Source organism: Hemicordylus capensis, chromosome 2, assembly GCF_027244095.1.
Source record: "Hemicordylus capensis ecotype Gifberg chromosome 2, rHemCap1.1.pri, whole genome shotgun sequence".
NCBI lineage: Eukaryota > Metazoa > Chordata > Lepidosauria > Squamata > Cordylidae > Hemicordylus > Hemicordylus capensis.
In genome coordinates, this window is record NC_069658.1 from 133,488,538 (window position 1) to 133,512,422 (window position 23,885).

General features: G+C 43.4%; 1 protein-coding gene across 6 annotated transcripts in view; it reads right to left on the minus strand.

The window, feature by feature from the left end:
* The window catches only part of PALM2AKAP2 (PALM2 and AKAP2 fusion), a 392,130-nt gene that overhangs the window by 200,653 nt on the left and 167,592 nt on the right, over positions 1 to 23,885 (minus strand). For all 6 annotated transcript variants that reach the window (XM_053289405.1, XM_053289406.1, XM_053289407.1 and 3 more), the window contains 3 exons: positions 21,111 to 21,225; positions 14,657 to 14,678; positions 7,122 to 7,223 (listed from right to left, as the gene is read on the minus strand). In XM_053289405.1, the coding sequence (XP_053145380.1) occupies positions 7,122 to 7,223; positions 14,657 to 14,678; positions 21,111 to 21,225 (239 nt within the window). The remainder of the gene's footprint in view (positions 1 to 7,121; positions 7,224 to 14,656; positions 14,679 to 21,110; positions 21,226 to 23,885) is intronic.

Consider the following 23,885-nt stretch of genomic DNA (forward strand, 5'->3'; position numbering starts at 1 on the left):
GGTATTTAAGAGAATGCCTTCTTTGCTATGAACCACACACCCCATTGAGATCATCTGGAGAGGTCTGTCTGTAGTTGCCACTGGCTCATCTGGTGGCTACTCATGGATGGGCCTTCTCCATTGCTGCCCCGAGGCTTTGGAACACACTTCCTGCTGAAATAAGAGCCTCCCCATCTCTTACAGTTTTTAAAAGGGCACTCAAGACGCATTTGTTCACCCAGGCTTTTAATTAGATATTGTTTTAATTGTGTTTTAGTTTTGATTTAATACTTTTTAAAGTTTTAACTTTTTAAATTTTAATAGTTGAAATGTGTTCATCTTTTATTGGTTGTTTTTATTGTTTTGTAAACTGCCCAGAGAACTTGTGTTTAGGGTGGTATAAAAATGTTAAATAAATAAATAAATACATCATCATCATCATCAGGAAAGGGCATTCATTCTGTAAATGCCCACCTACAGGCAGTAATGGGCTGGATGAGGGAGAACAAATTGCAAGTGAATACAAGCAATTTGAGGGATGAGTTAGATCTTCCTGTGCTGGATGAGGCTACACTCCCCCAGACGGAAAAGGTATGTGGTTTGGGAGTGCTTTTGGATCCAGGCCTCACCCTGGTATCTCAGGTGGGGGCCATGGTCAGGAGTGCTTTCCATCATCTTTGGCTGATTTGACAGCTGTGTCAATTCCTTGAAGAGAATGACCTCAAAACAGTGGCACATCAGCTGGTTACTTCCAGGCTTGACTACTGCAATGCACTTTATGTGGGGCTGCCTTTGTACATAATTTGGAAACTTCAGTTAGTTCAAAATGTGGCAGCCAGACTAGTCTCTGGGGTAACCTGGAGAAACCATATTATGCCCATTTTAAAACAGTTGCACTGGCTGCCGATATGTTTCTGGACAAAATACAAAGTGCTGGTTTTGACCTTTAACTCCCTGAACGGCTTAGGTCCGGGTTACCTAAAAGAGTGCCTTCTTCTGCATGATCCCCACCACACATTAAGGTCATCTGAGGAGGTCCATCTCCAGTTACCACTGGTAAATCTAGTAGCAAGTCAGAGGCAGGCCTTCTCTGTAGTTGCTCCTGGGCTGTGGAATGAGCTCCCAGCAGAAATCTGTAGTGTGAGTTAATTGTTGGCCATCAAGAGAGCCCTTAAAACCTATCTGTTTGACCTGGTCTTCCAGGGTTTTTAAACTGTTTTAAATGTTTTAATTGTTAATGGTTTTATGCTGTTTTTAAGATTCATTTGTATTGATTGTTTTTAAAACAGCTGATTCACGGGTTTTGTTTTAGTGCACTGCCCAGAGCTGTTCGGATGGGGCGGTATATAAATGTAACAAACAAACAAACAAATAAGCTAATGACACCCACTCTATCTTTTAAGTCAGCAGACACCAGGGAGGAAGTGGTTGCTCTGAATCAGGGCTTGGAGGCTATTCTGGACTGGATGGTGGCAAAAAAGCTGAAACTTAATACAGATAATATGGAAGTGCTTTGGGTTGGTAAAACTGATTATTCGAGTAGTGAGGTAGATCTGGTCTTGGATGAGGTCACACCCTCTGAAAGACAAAGTCCAAAGCCTGGAGGTGTTTCTGGACCTGAGGCTGTCCTTGGAGGCATAGGTGGCGATGGTGTGCAGAGGTGCTTTTTACCAGCTACGGTACACCATCTGTGACCCTACTTGGAGAAGTCAGACCTGACCTCAGACACTTATACTTTGGTAACATCCAGATTGGACTATACTACAATGAGCTCTACTTGGGGATGCCCTTGAAGACAGTTCGGAAGCTTCAGCTGGTACAAAATACTGCCACAAGGATGCTTTTGGGTGCAAGTTACTTCATGAGTGTCACACCCATCCTGCGGCAGCTTCATTGGTTACCAGCCCACTTCTGGGCTAGTTTCAAGGTGCTGGTCTTGACCTTTAAAGGTATACACATCTTGGGACCAGGGTATCTGTTGGACCGTATTTGCCCATATAAACCTGCCAGTGCCTCTGCTCAGCATCTCAGGCCCTGCTCATGGCCCTGCCACTAACAGAGATCCAGCTGGTGGGCACTAGACACAGGGCCTTTTTGGTTGTGGCCCCTCGGATTCGGAACACCCTTCCCAAAGAGCTCCGCCATGCTTCCTCTCTCAATGTCTTTAAAAAACAATTAAAAACACATCCTTTAAAAGAAGCTTTTAAATGTTTCATCTGCTGCTTATATCTGGTAGGTTCTTTAGTTTTTATAGTTCCCAGTCATTAGTTTTTTATTAATAACTTAATTTGAAACTTTTTAAAAACAAATGTAATTTTAAAATGTGGTTTTAGCTTGGTCTTTTAACTTGTTTAATGTTATTAGTCTTTTATTTTAGATTGTAACTATTTTATTAATGTTGTGAGCCACCCTGAGCAGTAGTGCACTGGAGGAGCAGGATATAAATATTTTAAACGCGCGCGCACACACACACACACCCTGAGCCAATACTGTCCCGCCCCCCACCACTGGATCTACTGATTGTTCAATCTACAGGTTTCTTTTCTTTTACAATTCAGTTTCTAGTCTGCCCCATCCACACGATTCAGGGACGATTAAGATCAAAACACAACACTTGCAAAATCTCAGATATGTTTGTTAGAGAACTCGGATGCAGTTTTGACAATCTGTAAGTAGGCAAAAAGTTCCATTCCCAAACTGAGTTCTTTAAGGTTATCCTTTCTTGAAAGTGCAGCCAGGAAAGAACACCCCCCTTCCTTTTAAACCATACACAAGGTTGTATGAACTTAGGTATACGTGTTTGGGAGCAAGTCCTGATGAACTGTGTGGGTATTACAGTAAAGCTGCAAAGGATCAGGTTGTAAACCATTTTCTAAGAACCAAGCAGTTAAGAAGTTGGTATAATAAAAAGGTAGAAAGAGGCAAATTACATAACCATGTTCATTAATTTGAAGGAGGACTGATTTACAATACTAAAATTGACCATGATATCCAAGATAAAAGTTTGTAAAAGTCTTGTGACAGTCTGACTAAAGGCTCATTTATATGAAGATGAAAATGTCTCCTCAACAGACCTCGTCACTCCCTTTCCTCTTCCCACCAAGCAAACAAAACAAAACAAAAATTTTAAAAACACCAAAAAAAAAAAAAAAAAAAGGAAAAGAAAAGAAAAGAAAAAGGCTCCCAACCATAATGATCACTCTGGGGCTCACTACCAGTGGTTGTCAAATTTATGGCATTGTTTCATGAGAATTCCATGCAATAAGGCACAATCAGCAAGTGCAAAACCCTCTGATGTTACATATACCTCTGCAGTGCCCATTAATTCTGCTGCACTTTTTGAAGGATAAGGAAAACATATTAACCTAGTTTGAACTGTGCTTTTTTTTTCATCCCACAGCACATACATTTTTCACAGTGAGGATGGCCAATTTCTCTGTTCTCTGAGAGTGCTGAAGTGTCTGTTGCTCTGTAGGAAAGATGGCATCGCTGAGAAGTAAGACCTTTACCAATATGGAGCAGGTGTGCTTGGATGCCCTAAGTTCATTGATTACAGGGCTAAGAAAAGAAATGTGCTTCCTGAAAGATTTGCTTAAAGATTAGTAACAGTTTTTTGCTTTCTTAGAATGTCCAAGAGGTAGCATCACAATAACATTTAAATCAAACTCATATGGAGACTCGTTCTTCTTTTCTTTACCAGTTTAACTGTGTGCATTATATTCAATAGATCTTGATCAAAATTTAGTAAGGCCAAAGTGTGGCAGGTGTGTGTGTGTGCAGATAAAGTTTCTCTGGGGATCAGAGCTAGCTTGCAGGCTACTAGCTGGCATTCCTGTTTTGACATCTGTACAGTGCATTCACTTACACATATGAATTGCCTTGCTGGATCTGAACAAAGCTGAGCATGCTATCTCCAACAGGGATTGTGGAAAGCCCATAAGCAAGGCATGTTAAAGACAGCCAGTCTCTGTGGTTTGTGCCCAACATCTGGCTATCAGAGGAGGAAAGATGTACAGTGGAGACCGTGTGAGTCACCTGAGTATCTAAAATGGCTTCAGAGGTATATCAACTTAATTCAGACTAACCAAGTTCAATAGGGGGTATTTCCTAGCATGCGTTCTTGGGGCTGCACTGTAAATATCATAGAGGTTAATCTTGTAAGAGGATTTCTCCCCATCTCATATGAATATATTCAGCCACAAAGAAAGTCATACAGTAATAAGGACCCGAGTCGCTAATTATATATAGCTTTCAGTTGCATTATATTCAAACAGCAAAACAGTTTTACACACAGAAGTGTGTGTAAAGCTTTTTGGGACCAAATGCACCTCTGGGATTTGATCACACCAGAGGTATAGCTATAATTGAGTGAAAAGGTTCAAAGAACCCTGGCCCATAGATCCTGAGGGCCCCCTGGCTCTACCCGTCACTAGATTCTTCATTATCTCCCTCACTCTGAGGAGTCACCAGAGAGAGGGGTGAACATGGGCTCCCTCTCCACTAGCTACGCCCCTGCATCACACTATGGTAAAATTATATATAATTCTAAGTATGTTGCATATTTTTTCAGGGTACCTGTGGGGTATCTGTGGGGGAATAAGATATCTACTCTTGCCCACCCCCCTGGATACTTTAGCAGGATGCATTACACTCTTGTTTAGAAAAGTTAATGGGCCGGTTTAATCAGCATCAAGTGGGAGGAGTGATTAAAGTCAGGCGTACTATAAAAGGCAGATGATTATACACCAAGAAGAGAGAAGAAGAAAGAGCAGTAAGCGGCTAGGCAGGATGAGGCTCCTTACGGAGGGTCTCCTCTATCTTTGCAAGTTCAGAAGCTCTGGACCTTATACAGGAACCACACTGCAAATGTTCCCCATGTCAACACTGCCTCTGTTTCTGGTGCAGAGAAAAGCTGCAGTGCAGACTTCCCCATATGGGCCAGGGCTTTTCATGTTACTCAAGGAGGGTGGGAAGAAACCATGCTGCAGCAGTTTCTGTGCCACAAAGGATATGTAAGAGGAGCCACTGGGTCAGCTGTTAATGGTAATCATGTTTTTTTAAAGGGCCAAGGAAAAAGAAGTGCCATCAGCCACCCATTGATCTGTGTAATAGAGATCTGATAAATGCATGGAAGGTAACAACCATATATTCACTCTCACCAGTGACTTCTAAACAAGCTGTTCATCCCAAGGGCCAAACCAGATGTGCCATCACTGGCACTGGTGTACTTTGTTTATATAAATAGCATGGACAAGCAGGGACGTAGCTAGGGGAGAGGGGGCCTGTGTTCATTCCTCTCTTGGGCGGCCCCCCAGAGTTAGGGAGACAATGAAGAAAATAGGGAGGGAAGGAGCTGGAGGGCCCTCAGGAGCTGGGGGCCCGTGTTCTTTGAACCCTTTCGTTCAATTATAGCTACGCCCCTGCGGACAAGAGACTCCATATTCAGATCAGGAGCATGGGGGAGGCATAGGCTTAAAGCTGTCCTACCCCTTGCCTTGGCTTAAATCTTCATGGAGGAGAGGTCTATCAATGACTACTAGTCGGAGGGCTATAGGCCATCTCCAGCCTCAGAGCAAGGATGCCTCTGAGTACCAGTTGCAGGGGAGTAACAGCAGGAGAGAGGACATGCTCTCAACTCCTGCCTGTAGGCTCCCAGAGGGATCTGGTGGGCCACTGTGTGAAATAGGATGCTGGACTAGATGGGCCTTGGGCCTGATCCAGCAGGGCTGTTCTCATGTTCTTAAAGCTCTCCTTCCCTTTGCCACAGTCCCCATTGCCTGTCCATCCCTGTCCATTGCCAGTGTGTGCTGGTTACATAGCACACCAGGACCAGTGACATTGCCAGTGTGTGCTGGTTACATAGCACACCAGGACCAGTGACATAAAGTTACATCTATTGTAAGATTAAAGATAAACTAAAATAACGGATTATTGAGTAAAGTTACATTTATTGTAAGCCGCCTTGAGCAGCAGTGTGCTGGAGGGACAAGGTAGAAATAGTTTAGATAGATAGATTTAGTTTGGCCCTAAGAACCTGGATGGTGACATCAACTCCTGGGCCTTTCCCAGATGGCGGGCTTAACTGCGGAATTAAATGGAGTAAAGCAGAGCGAGTTATGAAGTAATATATTATTGTGCATATAAGCACAATAAAGATAATTCAAAGAAACCTGGGGGCCGTTCACATAGGGTTTAATATGGTTTCTGTCGGTTCTTTTCCGTTTTCCCCCATGCACCATTCATACTGTGCACCATTCAAATCGTGTAGAGTGTACCACTCCCAAAGTGGTCCGCAGGGAGTATGCCACTCCCAGTGGTACTCTATGGTGAACAAAGGAACATAAGTAGGCTTTTCTTAAAGCCTCACTGTTTGCTTTTTTTTTTTAAACATTGCTTGGTGATCTTGCTGAACATAGTATGCACCCACCCTGTGCAAATGGAGAATGGAAGAAACAGAGGTTTTTATGTTTGTTTGGGAGACAGGAAAAACACCTTATCAGATGTGTCAAAAAGGGAGCCATATTGAATGCTAACGCTGCTTTCTACAGGCAAGTCACAGAGTTTCACTGAAATCAATGGGATGGAGGCTGCAGTTTCATGAAAATTTGAGAATATCTACCATTGAACTCAGTGGGCTTTAGTTCTGAGTAAACACCTGAAGGACAGGCTATTGAGCACTTCACTGTGTACTTGTCTCATTGATTTAACTGGGACAAACATATCTAATGTTCTCCAGTTTTCACACATAGACTCTTACCAGCTACTTCTAGCACCAGATTAATGTCAACTTTTATACCATACCTCTGTCCATAGATCTGGATGTTCTTGCTTCATATGCTTTTTTAACGGACAGACCAAAGTAACTGTCTTTCTTCCTTTCTTGGTTGCTTGTTTACATCTAGGAAGTATCTTCTCTCCATGATAACTCATCCTAACCTTAACCATTGTGACTGTTTCTTAATAGATACAACACAGAAACTTCCCTTTATGTTGCTCACTAGTTAAGTGCAGTAAGCCAAGTCATAAGCTGTTTCCTCCTGTTTAAGCTACAGCTGGGTACTAATCCCAAGAAATTCAATATATCTATATAAGACCACAGCTGAACTGGATGAAAGAACAAACCATGCTCCGTTGAGACTTACCAGCTATCCTGCTTGTTCCGTCTTTCCCAGGAACTGGGTCTGTTGTTCGTGAATAGAGGGTTGGGCGTTCAGGGATCTGGGAGTAAATGTAATTTACTGCATCTAGTTGTCAGAGAACAGGAAATACTGTTAGATACAGCCTTGTGGACCCCAGCAGCTTCATTGCTTAGGCAGCAGAGTGGCTAACTTATCACACCACACAATAGACAGCAGAAGCTTTGTGCCAGATAATTGAATCAAAGCAAGCAAAGTGCAGAGTCACTGTGCTTTGATGACCATTCAATAGACTAGCTGAGGTTGGAGGGAGTAAGACCAGATGACTAAAACTTTGTTAATAATACATGCATGAAGCCATGTGTCAGGAGGTTCTAGATTTTATCAGGTCAGTGACCTCTGAAAATAAAATAAATTCAACAGGAATTAACCTTGCAGAACGTGAATAATCAATAATGTGTTGTATATTTCTAGCTCAGTGAAATGCTTTGATATGCCAACATGTGAGTTTCTAATCCTTTCCAGGGTAATGAAAGATGTTAAGATCATTCACACGACCAGATACAGCAGGGTAGGAGTGGGAAAACATGGGTAGTGAGGTTTGTGTGGAGCCTCGGGACCCACTCCTATCCTGCTGCTCCAGAGCATGGCTACCCTGTTACTTAACCTAACATTTAACCAAGGTTAATGGGGCAAAGCCCCATCTTACCTTAACAGTCTCAATTGTGTGTGAGATCAGGGCTGTGTGCAGCAGCTCCCAGCAGTCTGGCTTCTTTTACACACAGAGTGATGTTGAAAGAGCAGCAAGGAAGCTGGAAGCTCTAGCACGGCTGTGGGCAGCCTTTGTGCTGCCCGCGCATTGTGGGATACTGGAGGACTTTCTCCTCCAGATCCCTAATGTAGTCAGCTCTGTTGCAGTGATCATTAGGGTGTGCAGCGTGGCAGAGTGGAGGTGAGTGCTTAGTTGTGTGGGGGAAGGCAGGTATACTCCTGCCTTCTCCCCAGCCCTCCCTAGCCATAAGGGGTTTTGGTCATGTGAATGTCTTCATTGTTTATTTATAGTATTGGTTTTCTATTCATAAGCTGGTGGGGTTTGAATTTGTTTTCACAGCTAAAATGTGATCTACTAAGTAATATCTGTATTGTATTTGGTACAACAACTAAATAGGTGTTTTTCATGGGGGCTGTTCTTACGATCACAAAAATCGGGCTAGGAAAATTTTTGTGATCGTAAGAACCACCGGGCTCTCAGCTGAGCCTGGTGGTTCTGGAGCGGCTAACCCGCTCCGGTAGCCCACCCCCTTAGCCCGGGTTTGCGGAGCGAGCGCTCCACAAACCCGGGCTATCTGCTTGTGAGTAGCCGCGGCGTGGCTCCGCGCCACGGCTACTCACGAGTAGACCCCCGACCGGGAGGCTTAAAAGCAGCCTCCCGGCTCGGGGGTCTCCCCAGTATGCCCTGCGTGCTCACGCAGGGCATACTGGGGCTTCTGGGGGCCGCGCGACCCCCGAGCTCCCCAGGCCCCGCCGGCTCCGTCTCAGAGCTGGCCATTGTGTGGGCAGCCGATCTGGCTGCCCAGGACTCCCTCCCCGCTCGTGAGCGGGGAGAGCGGGCTTAGCCCGCTCTTCCTGCTCACTTCCCCAAACCGGGTCTCACGGATCGTGAGACCCAGTCCATGGTGTTTTAATGCAGTGCAATTTCATGGTTTTTTCCTGCCTGATGGAATTTTAATTTAAGCAGGCTAAAAAATTAAGCAAAGGGTTCTCAGGTTTTTTGATCTAAAAGCAGCTATTTTGCATCAAAGAAACAACCATACTGTATGTCCACAAGTGTTACTTAAATTCAGATATTTAAGAGAATGCCTTCTCTCATATGAATCACTCAAAAAGCATCTCAAACAAGGCCCTACTCCCTAGTAAGGAAAGAAATATAACCATGATCACTAGAAAGTGGGCTAATGGAGACTAGCCTGCTTTCTAGTGATCGTCGGAACCACCGGGCTTGTGGGCTAGCCCGCCTAATTCCCCCTCTCCTTAAACAAAGTTAATGGAGCAAGCGCTTTGTTAACCTTATTTCTTTTGATCCTCGCAGCTCCCACCAGCTCTGTGACAGAGCCGGTAGTCGTGTGGATGGGAGAGCTATGCCCGCTCTCCCTGCCAAACCCCATCTGGCGCTTTACATGGGTCATGTGAAGTGCCTCACTATGAGAAATAGGGTCTTTTCAGTGGTTGAACCCTTGTGGAATTCCCTACCAAGAGAAGCCTGCCAAACTTCCACCCTGATCGTCTTCAAGAGACTGGTGAAAATATTTTTGTTTGGGAAACCTTCATGAATACTCTGAACTGTTAATGTTATTTGAAATAGTTTTTATGATTTCTGTGTGTGACCTTTGAGATCTTAAGGTCCTAGAATAGGGATATAAATAAAATAAATTATAATCATCCAGTTGTGCCTTCATTCTTTCAAAATACTGCACTATTTTAGAATTCTTTATTGTCTGACTCTCTCATTTACTAGAGCATATGGCAGAGTTGCTGCAAGATTCTGGAAGAGATTAGGCTCCACATCATGCTAAATATGCTAAATCAATAATATGCTAAATCATTGTAAACCGCTTAGAGAGCTCCGGCTCTAAAGCGGTATATAAATGTAAGTGCTATTGCTATTGCTATTGCTATCATGAGTCTGTGACCAGCTATGGACCTTTAAGGCATTTTTGGGAGCATGGGCGGTAGATTGGGTCAATGATTTGAAGTGTCTTTTGCAGATGAATACATTAACACACAAGCTATGTATTTTCCCCAAAATATATTCTAGGAGCCAGTTGCAAAATCTGATATGGAATTGCTTGAGTTTAAATTGAAAAATGCATGTACAGTGCCACCAGTTGTGAAAGGCACATGGACATTAAATGACTGGGTTTTCCTGCAATAAACACATAAAAAGTAATCAGAAAAGCTTCAGTTTATTAATTTGTCTATTAAAGGTTACAGCCCTAATAAAAATCAAGATGTTATCCTAGTATTATTGTGATGTTACACTGGAACAACAGAAATAGCCTGGTGCAGATGTTTGGGACTGGGGTGTCAGCATGAGTGTATTGAAGTGATTTTCAGTTGATGAATGGTGACTTTAATCTTCTTCTAAGGAAGCCAGTCAAAGAACAAACACTTCAATAATAACTGGGAAGTGGGGGGGGGGTTGATGGGTGGGATACAGTAAACAGCTTGAAGTCTTTGTTTTTGATTGCTCTGTTTCACTTTTATCTGCAGCTCTATATAGCAATCTTGCTGAAATAGTCTCTAAGCAAGCCTACACAATTGCTTCCTCAACAAATACAAACACACACAAATTAATCAAGAGACCAAGTGGATTCTGTGAGTATAAACGTGAACCTGAAATGGAACTGTACCTGGATTTATTTATTTTTAAAGTCATGCTTCAGCATTAACAAAGTCCTAATATACAGGAATTTCTGTGCAATCCCTTAAAACATGCACCACAATAAAGACAGAAAACAGTTATTTACAACACCCACTGTACATTGCACATCACTGAGCAATGTCTGATGCCAGCTGTTGTGTTTTACAAGGTTTCTTGCCTTGAGCAAGACAATTCCCTTTTGCAGTCAGTTCTGGGGGAACCTCATCTTCAGCTGCTTAATACATGACTGACTTTGGATGTCACTTTGAGAACACAGGGCTCTGGTATCATACACTTTATTACCGCATGATTTGTATCACAAAAGCCATGGAGTTCCAATAAGCAGACCTTCCAGTGTCTGGCTGGAATATGTACTTAGAAGCGAGACACCCGGGTTTCAGTTTATGCTTTTATAAGGCATTTCCAAACGAATAGGCTTGTAGGGACTCTGCTTCAGAATGCCAGTCATTCTCAAACTGTACATCCGGAGGTCAGGATCTCTGTGCAAATCATTGCTAGGACAGATCAGCTAGCAAGATAATCACAGCAAGTAGACATACTTTCCTGCCACAACAGTACCACCAGCTGCAAACCACCAGGGCAGGAAGTGCCTTCCTGTTCAATGAGGTACATTGAGCAAAGAGGCACCTTTCAAAAGTGGTGATTCTCTTTATTGAAGGGAGAGAACAACTGGCCTTATCCACAGGGGTGCTCTTCCCCCTGGATTTCTGGGTGGAAGTCCGGTCCTCCCTGCTCCCTGGGTCCTCCAAATCGCTGCTTTTCGGCTGCACTGCAGCCCGACCTCCTGGCAGAAGCCCTCCTGAGCTCTCCGCCACCTGACTATCAGCTGTTTGGCGAGTGGGTGAGGCTTCTGGAGGCTTTTTTGCTGGCCTCCTGAAACCCTCCAGACAGGCTGCCTGCAGGCAGCGAAGAAGAAAAGAGGCAGAGTGGTGGCCTGTGCACACACCCTGCCCTGCCCTGCTCTCGTGCTGAGCCGATGCCTGTCTTGGACTCCTCCTCAGACCTAGTAATGGAGGTATGTGATTTCCTTTTTGTGTTTATTCCCCCCCAACTTTTGAATATTTATGGAATGGTGGGCACAGATGTCGGGCAGGTTGGGAGGGCTCTGAATATTGAATTTGAAATGGATTGGGCAATCTATTGATTTTAAATATTTTTTTGAATTAAAAAAAAAATCAAAAAGTCCTAGAAGTGGCTTGTTTCGTGGCAGAAAATTTACAAAAATTTCTGGAACAGAAGTACCCCCACCACCTTCATCCCCCCCCCCATATGGAGGAATCTGCCCTTTGCCTTCATAAAAAGGGTAAAGGGCCCCTTTGCCCCACCCTTTAGATCTCCTGGAATGACTTGGTATAGGGCTTTGCTGCTGAGCACAGATGTAGCGCAGGGTGGGAGAGCTCTGAATATTTAATTTGAAGTCAATCCATTGATATTTAATCAATTTTCCCCCTACTGCTGTAAAGCTGGCAGAAAGAGTTATCTCTATCCACTGAGTAGAGGTAACTCTTAGTGAAAGTGGAGCTAACTGTTAACATCCAAATAAACAATCTTTTAAAAATAAATAAATAATGCCCTATGCTCCAGTTGGTTTGCAGTCCAGAAGATCTGAGTGAGAACTGTGAAACAAGGGGTACTTGTTGCGGTTTTAAAGTTTTCCCTTACAAATGCACTATATGTCCAAGCTGGCTTATAATCCTGATGTGTGTTTGAAATGTGAAGCAAGGGACATGTGTTGTGTCCCAGTTGGTTTGTGAATGGTCAAGAATCCATTGAGGGTAGTGCAGTCTCTTTTTTTTACAAATGTACTCTGGCCCATACCTGTGGGTTTGTGATGAATGAGGAGAAGGTGTGCGGGAGCTGGCTGAAGCAGAGCACTCTGTGCGCTGCTGCCTCAGTCTGTGCCCGCCTTCCTGTTCCTACCTGCTTGCGCTAATGGGAAGCTATGTGAAACCATGGGGCTAGTGAGGGGGCACGGTGGGGGGGGGAGAGGATGTTTATTTTGCATGGAGGGCCCTAGTAACTCACTAGATCCAGGCTCCAAAGAGGTGCACTTAGGTGCACCTCTGCTTATCCAGCCCCAGCCCTGCATCCCTCCAGTGGTTCTTGCTGGTGTCTATCTTATGTTTCTTTTTAGATTGTGAACTCTTTGGGGACAGGGATCCATCGATTGTTGAAAAGAGGTATATAAATAGGCATCATCGTCGTCCTGTTGTACAGCACTTCCTGATTGCCTGCTATCATTGCTGATCCTAGCAAGAACCAGAAGTATTAATATTCATAGTATGGGTGTGCCGAACCATTCTGCGATAGAACTGGTCCGCTGCAAACTGGGTCGGTTTGAATGGTTCGATGGTGGACCAGCCCTTGTGAAAGGGGTCCAGTCCATGACTGAACCAGACCAAGCCTGGTTCACCAGCAGACTGGTTTGAGCACCTGTAAAGGGGAATCCAATGACCAGGCGTGGAGCCTGACCACTGGCGGCCTGGGTGCAGCCGCGGCGGCAGCCCTGCTGATCCCGCCCCCATGTCTGATGTCAGACGTGGGGGCTAGCCCAGATGTGGGTGTGTGGTCTGGCTCCCAAATGGAGCCCCTTCGGGAGCTAAACTAGCACCCCCACATCTGACGTCAGATGCGGGGTGTGTGTGTGTCAGGGCCATGAGGCGTGGCCCCTGATTGAGTGCGGCTCAGGTTCTTTGAACCCATTGGCCCAATGGTGGCTCCACCCCTGACTGGCCCACCGTGAACTGGGCCAGTTCGATTGCAATCTGGCCTGGCCCTTGAGAAAGTGATCTGGTCCGCGATCGAACTGGACCAAGTCCGGTTCGCCCATGTACCGGTTCGAACAACTGTAAAGGGGAATCCCAGTGAGGATTCCCCTTTGCTTCTGAAGTTAAAAAAGTTTTTTTAAAGGGTAGTGGGGAAGCGACAAGTGAGAGGCACCTTTAAAGCTAAAATAGAAGGTGTTTTCTGGCAGTCCTGTGAGCCCCCCCCCTCCTTGCAGCGGTGGCAATATCTGGCCTCCATACATGTGTGGAGATATTGCTGCTGCTGCTGCAAGAACAGGAGGGGGGAGCGCTACAAACCTGCCCCAAAGTGCCTTCTATTTGTGTTTTAAAGGCACCTCTCACCTGCTGCGCTCCTACCACCTTTACAAGAACATTTCTAACTTCAGAAGCAAAGGGGAATTATCATTGGATTCCCCTTTACAGCCGCTCAAACTGGTGAACTGGTTCAGTTGGACAGACCGGACCAGTCAGACTGAACCAGTTTGTGGACTGTGGTATGGTCAGAATTTGATTCAAATTAGGACCAAACCACAAAAACAGGTTCCGTGCACACCCCTAATTCATAGGGTTCCATTAGAGATACACAGAACTGAATGGTAGAACACCTTAAGAATCAGAGTTCAGGAATCAATCACGTGCACCTTTGCTTAAAATACCTTTCACAGACAATTAGTAAAACTAACTTTCTAAAAAATTTAAAAAATTCTATTTAAAAAAAAATTAACTTTCAACTAAATCTTACTCATTTACTTGGCTACTTTTGGACAGCTTTCCTGATTCAAAAGATATCTGTGTACATAATTTATCTAGCCACTGGCGCAGTGAGGAAATGACTTGATTATCAAGCCAGAGGTTGCCAGTTTGAATCCTCGTTGGTATGTTCCCCAGACTATGGAAAACACCTATATCGGGCAGCAGTGATCTAGGGAGGTGCTGTAAGGCATCATCTCATACTGTGCGGGAGATGGCCATGGTAAACTGCTCATGTATTCTACCAAAGACAACCACAGGGCTCTGTGGTCGCCAGGAGTTGACACCAACTCGAAGGCACATTTTACCTTTACATGAGTTCTACTGCTCTTATGCAGTTCTACTGCTATTAGTATTGGAGTAGCTCATGAAGTGCCTTTTATCAGCATTAATAACTTTGGGATGAGCTGTGCTTCAGTTCCCTCCATCTTTCAGGCATATGTTTTTCTGAACTATAGTGGTAGGTTAACAGCAGAATAAAAATGGTAGTAGAGTAATAGCAAATAAAAAGTCCACATATCATTGCCATTTACAGAGATCAACAGAAAAAGAAAAACACTTACCACCATCTTTGTGTGAGAAGCTCTGAAAAGAGAAAAATATTGACATCAGTTGTTTTTTCACATGATAAGCATTTACAAAGAGTTTTTGAGCATTCCATATGTTGTTAATGCATTATATCAATAATAATTAAACTGGCACAGTAGTGCCACTATAGTTAGGATAATAGTTGTTTCAACATTCTACCATGATAAAATGTTGAATGTACAGTGAGAGAGGTCTGCCTGGAGCTATCCCCAACTCATCTGATGGTGACACAGGACCGGCCCTTTTCCAAGGCTCTGGAACAAACTCCCTGTTGTTGTAAGAGCTTCCCCATCTCTAAAGGTAAAAGTGTGTCGTCAAGTCGATATTGACTCCTGGCGCCCACAGAGCCCTGTGGATTTCTTTTGGTAAAATACAGGAGGGGTTTACCATTGCTTCCTCCCATGCAGTGTGAGTTGATGCCTTTCAGCATATTCTTATATTGCTGCTGCCTGATATAGTAGCAGCGGGGATTCGAACCGGCAACCTTCTGCTTGTTAGTCAAGCATTTCCCAGCTGCGCCATTAGGTGGTTCTCCTAGCAAGTTTTAAAAGAGCGCTCAAGTCACATTGATTTCTTCAAGCCTTTGATCAGCTGTATGTTGATTTATATTGTTGTTTTAAATTGTTGTTATAAATGTTTAAATGTTTGCTTTTAATTCTGGTTTTACCATTTATTTTGTAGATCACTATGAGACGTTGGTATGAGGCGGTATAGAAATGAAATGAAATGAAATGAAATGAAATAAATAAGCAAGCAAGCAACCTGAGACATTCCATTGGTCATAAAATCTAAACTGTCTGTCCAACATCATTGAACATTTGCAGACATCAACTAGATGTCTTCAAGGTGCTGGTTTTGACCTTTAAAACAGTTTGGGCCCTGGATACCTGAGAGACTACCTGCTCCCAAGGGTTTCTGCTCGCTTGACGAGTACATTGGAAAGGGCTCTGCTCCGCGTGCCAACAATGAGGGAGGCTCGGCTGTCATGAACGCACTGCAGGACAGGGTCTTCTACGTTAATGCCCCCAGCCTTTGGAACGCTCTCCCAGTGGGCATCCACTCCTTAGTCTCCATCACAGTTTTTAGAAAGCAAGTGAAACCTTGGCTTTTAACCCAGGCTTTTATATGAGTGTTGCTTTTGTTGCTGCTGCTCTGTATTTTTTGGTTCTATTAAGTATGCTTTTTAAACTTTTAATTAGATTTGTTTTTTATATTCCAATTTAATATTGTTATTGTGTAACTGTTTTATAGTCTTATATTGTTTTAAATCTTTTATAAACCACCTTGAGATTGTTTTAATGAAAGGCGATATAATTTTTTTACGATAAATAAATTTAATGATAAATAGATGGCAAGCAACCATCTGGTCCAAATCTGGTGAAGATCTGATGTAAAATGCTTGAGATGCAGAATATTAAATATTGACTTTTAAATTCTAAAAATACAGTTGTTGGCTATGCTTTTTGCCATCAGATAAATTATTTTTTAATTTTTTAATTGCCCTTTTAAATGTTTTCAAAAATTCAAGTATATGAGGAGCATAATCCTGTGTTCTGGGGGAAAAAAATCCAATATTTCCTGTGTTATTAGCTCCTGAAATCTGCATAAAAACAGGGTAAAATCAACTAAGGAGAAGTCAGCAATTTTGCTCATTGAGAGTTCTGAAGCCAGAGCTGGACGAAGCAATTCCTGGCAAGTTCTGGAGAGTCATTTCCTGGTTCTGAACATAGCTCCTGGGTAATTTCCTTAACCTGGGTTAACCTGGTTTTGAATGGGGTCACACTCCTCATGAAAGTCACAGAGGCTATTCTCAAGACGGAGAGAAACCAGATTAAGGGAGCCCAGCCCGGTTTCCCTCCATTGTGAGAACCACCGGGCTTGTGGGTGAGCCTGGTGGTTCCAGGGCGGTTAGCCCGCCTAAGAAACCCTCCCATAAAACAAGGTTAGTGGAATGCTCGCTCCACTAACTCCATTTAACTGATTGTGTGCCGCCGCAGTGTGGCTCTGTGCTGTGGTGACACACAAGTAGACCCCCAACCGGGAGGCTACAACAAGCCTCTTGGCCTTAGGGATCTCCCCAGAATGCCCCATGCACTTACGTGAGGCATCCTGGGACTTCTGAGGAGCAGGAGGCCCTGATCCCCACCGCACCAGCTGGCTCTGTGACAGAGCCAGTAGTCTTGTGGGTGGCCAATCCGGCCGCCCAGGGACAGCTCTCTGGTCGTGTGCAGGGAGAGCGGACTGAGCCAGCTCTCCTCACCGAACCCTCCTCGACTCTACAAGTTGATTGTGTGTAGAGCCTCTTCAGCTTGGGGAAACTCCAGGACTCAATACTGTCCTTGGACGCACAGCTGGTGTGGTGTGCAGGACTGCGAACCAACTGGGAGAAGTTGGACCCAACCCCAGTAACTCGTGCTTTGGTAACATCTAGACTGGATTACTGTAATGCACTCTATGTAGAGTTGACCTTGAAGACTGTTTGGAAGCTTCAGCTGGTCCAGAATGCTGCCACAAGGATGCCTGTGAGTGCGAGTCACTTCACAAGCATTACATCTATCCTGAAGCAGCTTCACTGGTTATCAGTTTGCTTCAAGATGCTTTTTTAAATCTTTAAAGTCCTACATGGCCTGGGCCTGCACTTGCCCATACAAATCTGTTAGGGCTCTTTGTTCAGCACCCTGGGCTGCGCCTACAGCCCTGCCACTAACTGAGATTCGCCAGGAAGGAACTAGAGACAGGAACGCTCTTCTCACAATCCGTGAGAAGAGCCTGGGGAGGGTTTGCACAGACAAGCAGCAAGTCCTGCCTGGGTGGCTGCTGCGGCCACCCACACGACAGCCGGCTCTGTCACGGAGCCGGTGGGGGTTAGGGAGTTTGGGGGCCACGCGGCCCCCGGTAGTTCTAGCATGCCCTGCGCGAGTGCGCAGGGCATGCTGGAGAGACCCCCGAGCCGGGAGGCTGCTTTTCAGCCTCCCGGTCGGGGGTCTCCTTGTGAGTTGCTGCAGCGTGGAGTCACGCCGCGGCAACTCACGATCTGTTAACCCCGGTTTGCAGAGCTCTTGCTCCACTAACCTGGGCTAAGGGGTGGGCTACTTAAGCAGGCTAGCCGCTTGTAAGCCACCAGGCTGGCCTGGTAGTTTACACGAGCAACAAAAATAAGGCTAGGCCCTCCTAGCCCGATTTTTGCTGCTCGTGGGAATAGCCTCAGGGACTTTTTAGTTGTGGTCCCTCGGTTTTGGAGTATCTTCCTAGAAGAGCAATGCTGTGCTCCCTCCCTCAGGATTTTTAACAAACATCTGAGAACCCATCTTTTTAGAGAGGCTTTTTAGTGTTTTATCTAGCGCTTTATTGATTGGGTTTTTAACTTTCTAACTTTTAAAATTTCAACTTTTAAATCTGGTTTTAACTTAGTCCTGTTTTTAGATATTTTACTTATTCTGTTATGTTGTTTTATTACACTATATCAATTGTTTTATTGTAATTATATAATAATGTTTATTATAATTTTTTAAAGTTGCCTTGAGCAGTATTGCACTCGAGTGGTAGGATAGAAATATTTTAAATAAACTAGTTAAGGTGTCAATTTTATCTTTGGTGCCAGATAATGACTTTGTACAGTCTTGTATATTATGCTGGCTTACAAATTAGGTCCCATGCATCCACACACTTTGTTTTGGTCTTTCAGCGCAAGACTGGACTGGGGTGGAATGCAACCAGACAGAAATGGATTCATGGAGCAAGCAAAATATTCAAGGCTGTACAAAATTCTTTACAGTTTATATGGCAGAGAAGTTAAGATGGGTATCTTAACTTGCTATTTCCATGCTTTTAAGAGCACAAGTAAGAACTGACTTTTTCTTTCTTAAACCAAAAACTTAAACTGAAGGCTTTTGGATTACCGTATGTCTGCAATAGTCCTATCAGGAGTATAGCTGGCTTGGCTCCTAACTTCATTCACTGAATGGGTCTTTTCCACTTCCCTCTTCCCTTGGTAGTTCCCTGCACTCCTAAAAACTACTCCCGAGGACTGGAGGACCCTCTTGAACATCATGGCAAGTGGCTTGGGAGGAGAAATGGTTGAAAATCAGAGACCTCACCTTAGGCCATCTGCTTATGCATCTACCTCTTTGGATCCAAGTCATTATATCTATATCAATTATATTTATATGGTGGATGGAGGGCTGAGGAAGACAGATAGTGGCTTGGCCAAGGTCACCTAGTGAGTTCATGAATGAGACAAGACTGAACTGGTGACGTCCTGATTTACAGCTCATGCACTTAGCCACAACACTACACGAGCTCTTAAGATAGTGGCTATCATCATCATCATCATCATCATCATCATCATCATCATCATCATCATCCGTAAGTCCTATTCAGACATTATGCTGTATGTAGGTTCTGGTGTATGTAGGTTACGGTCTGTACACATTTTTGTGTGAATGACTGTACATGTGTCAGACTGTAAATGTCTGACAAATGTACAGACTGTATATGTGTCTGTTTAAAAAGTGCACCTGGGTACAGTCCCCCTCAAATACAGGGTACAGATAGGAATGTGCATAGTGCAATAAAGACAAACGTCCATTACATTTTAAAAAGCAATTTAATCATCACGTTTTTAACTGCAAAGCCCTGAGAATTGTACCTTGTTGGGGGTGACGTGGATTCTTTGTTACAGATCCATAGCTATCCCCACAAAGTAGGAATTCCCAGGATTCCCTGTGGAGAGGATCTGAACAGCAAACCAGCTTAACTCTGTACTATAGTATAGATATTACCTCTGATACCTTCCCTCTGGGGAAAAAGGTAAGCTTCTTCAAGTAGTAGCAAGTTGCTATATTAAGAGGACTAACAACTTGGGGAAATAAACAAGCTTTTTGGAATATTCTGTGGATATTCCCCTTGTGACTGCAGAATTTTGTCATTTCCAATCTGCATGTTCTTAGTTCATACAAGCAAAAATGCATTTCTTCCAACTCTTTGGACAAGCCTTCTTTTGTTCGAAAACTTTCAGCAAATCAACAGTGCTGTCTTACTAAAATGTGTTGGGTTTTTTAAACAAAAGTATGGAGTTTCTTATCAAGAATCTTAGCAACACACATGAATATGTGGTTGTACTATTACACTTGGAATTTTCCATAACTCACTGGAATGTCTACAGTGCATGATGGTTAAATATAAACAATATGTGTACAATTAATATTCTTACAGTAAGCTTGGTTTTGCAGTACAGGAGAACCTCATTACTCACGGGGGTTCCATTCCTTGCCTAGTGCCGCAAGGAATGGAATGGAATGGGGAAAGGGGGGTTAGGTTCCAGACTGGAGGGGAAATTTTTTGAAAGTGCCAAAATACCCCCCAAATGGCCCAGAACTTACTTTGGCATACTCTGCAGGTCCCCAGTGTGCCCAGGAATGCCCTCCAAAGGGTAAAATGCCCCCGCAAACTGTAAAATCATGGGGGAAAGCCTGTTTTTTAAAAATGAGCCACAAAATGGCTCCTCCTATCTCTTCCTGGGTTCTGAGAGACAAAATAGTGCCTGGAAGTGACCTCCGTGGTCACTTCCAGCCCTCTAGGAACTGCGGACTTTAACCCCTTTGTATCCATGGATACTGAAAAAGGATGTCTATGAGACACCCCACAGATATACAGAACCGCAAATTGTGGTTCTGTGAATAACAAGGTTCTCTTGTATAATCCGTATATTAGCTTTAACTCTTAACATAATACATGTTTTCAGTATTTAATATTGATCTTAATATTAACATTTAATAGTATTTAAGATTATTAATATTTAAATATCCTGGCCTACTTCTAGTTACACACTGAGGCGGTTCCCACGATCAGTGGGAGCCGCCTGGGGATGGTGAGTGGGGAGAGCGGGTTTAGCCAGCTCTCCCTGAACACAAGCAGACAGTCTGCTCTGGGAGGCCACAGTGGCCACCCACACGACTGCCAGCTCCGTCACGGAGCCGGCTGGGGAGTTCGGGGGTCACACGGCCCCCAGAAGTGCCAACATGCCCTGCGCGAGTGCGCAGGGCATGCTGGAGAGACCCCCGAGCCGGGAGGCTGCTTTTCAGCCTCCTGGTTGGGGGTCTCCTCGTGAGTACCCACACCGCGGAATCGTACCATGGCAACTCATGAGCCGAAAAACCAGGTTTGCAGAGTGTTTGCTCCACAAACCCGGTTTAACTGCTGGGCTATTTAAAGGGGTAGCCCGCTTAAGAACCACTGGGCTCACAGCCGAGCCCGGTGGTTCTCATGATGGGAGGAAATCGGGCTAGCTTCCGCTAGCCCAATTTCCTCCCATCATGTGAACAGCCTCACTGAATTATCTTTATTTAATCTTAAATTTCTTTAACCCTTTTAATGTCCATATTATTGCCTCTTCAACTCCCATGCTTTATCTGAAGATTATAATTTTACCTTTTGCAAGTCCTCAAAGGATTTCTCAGTTTCCTTTAGTTTTTCTAAGATGATTCGCTCTTTGGCAGATATCTGAGATTCTTCGTTTTCCAGTTTTCCTATTTCTTGTTCCAACCTGGAAAATATATAAAAGAATATCTTACTCTTCTGGAGAAAATATCTGATGATAAGGCATGTTTTGGTTTCCTAGCTATAAAATAGCTTCTTTTGATGTTCCTTTTTGTTTACATCGATCCTATACCTCTGTGTTAAGACCAAATGTTAAAATGGTTAGATGTGCCAATATCAAAGTCATATCTGTTTCTCTTTACACCAGCCCTAGTTCACATAAGAATGTACATTACTTAGTTTCTTTACAATTGATTATTCGGCACTTGACAACTGGCAACTGAATGTAAAAGCTGATTCAACTGATGAAAAGCATTTGAACTGACGAAAGATGATATGAAAACTCAACCTGATTCATTTATGATGGCTTGCTCACACAAGCAAGTCATTACTTGATGCTAAACTGGCATGTGTGAATGAAAAACAGGTACTGGACCAATACCCATCCCCTGTATTGGAAGGATTCTCTGTATGCACACCAGCCACTGTGGGGCATATATCCACCTGCGGACTGTTATGCTTTTGCTTTAAACAACAACAACAACAACACAACATCCTCAACAAGGAAGCCACATTGCCTAAAGATTATACTTTAGCACAAGAAAAAAGGAAGGATCTGTCTCTATCCTGCTAGAAGCACTTGTAGGACAAGGAACAATGGTTCTATTCACATGCTATGGGTAGGATCCAAAGTGTCTTCTGCTCACAGAAAGGTTGTTTTACATCTCATGGTCAAGATTTGCATGAGAAAAGTGAAACTAAATCTAACTATGTTTTTCCTCTAGTGCAAAACTATGAGGAAGGACTGTTGCTCAACTTACTTTTACAGCACCATGTGAACTCTTCTGCAAGCATTTGTGGAATAGGGCTAGTGGCTTTTCTTTCTAGTCATGGTTTTTATTCCAATTCATTTTAAAAAACACCATAAAGACATAGAAATGACTTTTAGGAGTACAGCAGGCCTGCCCAACCTGTGAGCCACCAAGCCAAATGCATAGCCACTTCTATGACTAACCAGGTGTAAGTGGCTAATGACAAGGCAGTCAGCAAAACTAGAAGATTTGGAGAGCTCCTAGTAGGCTGTGCTTGGCTGAGTGAGCCACAAAATGGGCAGACTGAGGCTAAAGACATATATGGTAATAGTCCATTCTCAAAATTTGTACCAATGAGCCATTCACATACAGGTTTTACCAATTCTAGGGGTCCACATCAATTCACAGTTTGGTTCATACAGCAAACTCATATGGCTCAAACATTCAGTCTATGGTGAAACTACAGAGACCCCAAGCAAATGGCTTGGAGGAAAAAAAATCCCTTTCCAATGCAAATATGGCAACTAGATCATGAAAAGCAAAGACACATCCAAGGGAACATCATGATATAAAACTAATTAATATTAAAAATGTATGCATCAATCTTTGATGATCACTAGTAATTATAGACAGACATGATATAGAACTACAATTAACTGCCAAAAGACAATTAACTGCCTCATTAGACCCCTGCATCCTCTTCCCTTCACACTTTCCTGTAGGGTTGTCCTGCAGCAACAAAACAGTCTTAGGGTCCCTTCTTGACCCCAGCAGATGGCAGATTAAGCTTTCATACATCAACATTGCATATATATTCATGTATTTAATACATTAATAATATCAACAGCTTGGGTCCAGGGTACTTAAGAGAACTTCTTTTTTGTCACAAACCCTGTCACTTATTAAGATCATCTGAAATACAAATACAAAAAAAATATTTATATACCGCTTTTCAACAAAAAGCGGTTTAAATTGATATAAATAAATAAATAAAGAACAAACAAACCAATAAATAAATAAAATGGCTCCCTGTCCCCAAAGGGCTTACAATCTAAAAGAGAAACATAAGAGAGACACCAGCAGCCACTAGAGGGATGCTGTGCTGGAGATGGATCTGAGGGAGGTCTGATTACGGTTGCTATCAGCTCATTTGGTGGAGATGTGGGGCTGAGCCTTCTCTGTAGCTACCCCAGGACTCTGGAATGTACTCCCTGTCAAAATAAGAGCATCTTCATCTCTGTTTGCTTTTAGGAAGACCGTCAAGACACAACTGTTTTCTCAGGCTTTTAACTGAAATTAATTTTAAACTGTTTTAATTGTTTTTAGCCAATGAAATCAGACTATTGGTCCATTTAGCTCAGTATTGTCTACACAGACTGGCAGCAGCATTGATAAACCTGCCTTCTGGAAAATACTGAACCACAACCCATAAGCCCATTTTTTAATTTGATGTTTTGGGCCCCTTTTCTAACTTCTAGAAAAAGAGTAACCAATAACAATTTCCTTTTGTTACACACAATGAATGTCTTGAAACTTGATTGCAACACGAAACATAAAGATTAATTTGTAACACAAGAATGACCCTATGATTCACTACCATAAACAATCTCAATAATAATCAGTTACCATCTACTGTAGACATACCTTTCCTTTCCATCTGGAATAAAGCCTTCAAAAACACTCTACTGTACAGATCCTTCCTTCCTTGTGGCCTGTTTGTAATTGTCACTGGACACCTGACAAGGAAGCAATTTCCTTATTCTTGGGTCTTAAGTGCATTACAAGCCAGAATTTAAAACAAAATTAACAATCTGCCAAACAATCTGCCAAACAATCCAAAACTGAATCTAGACTG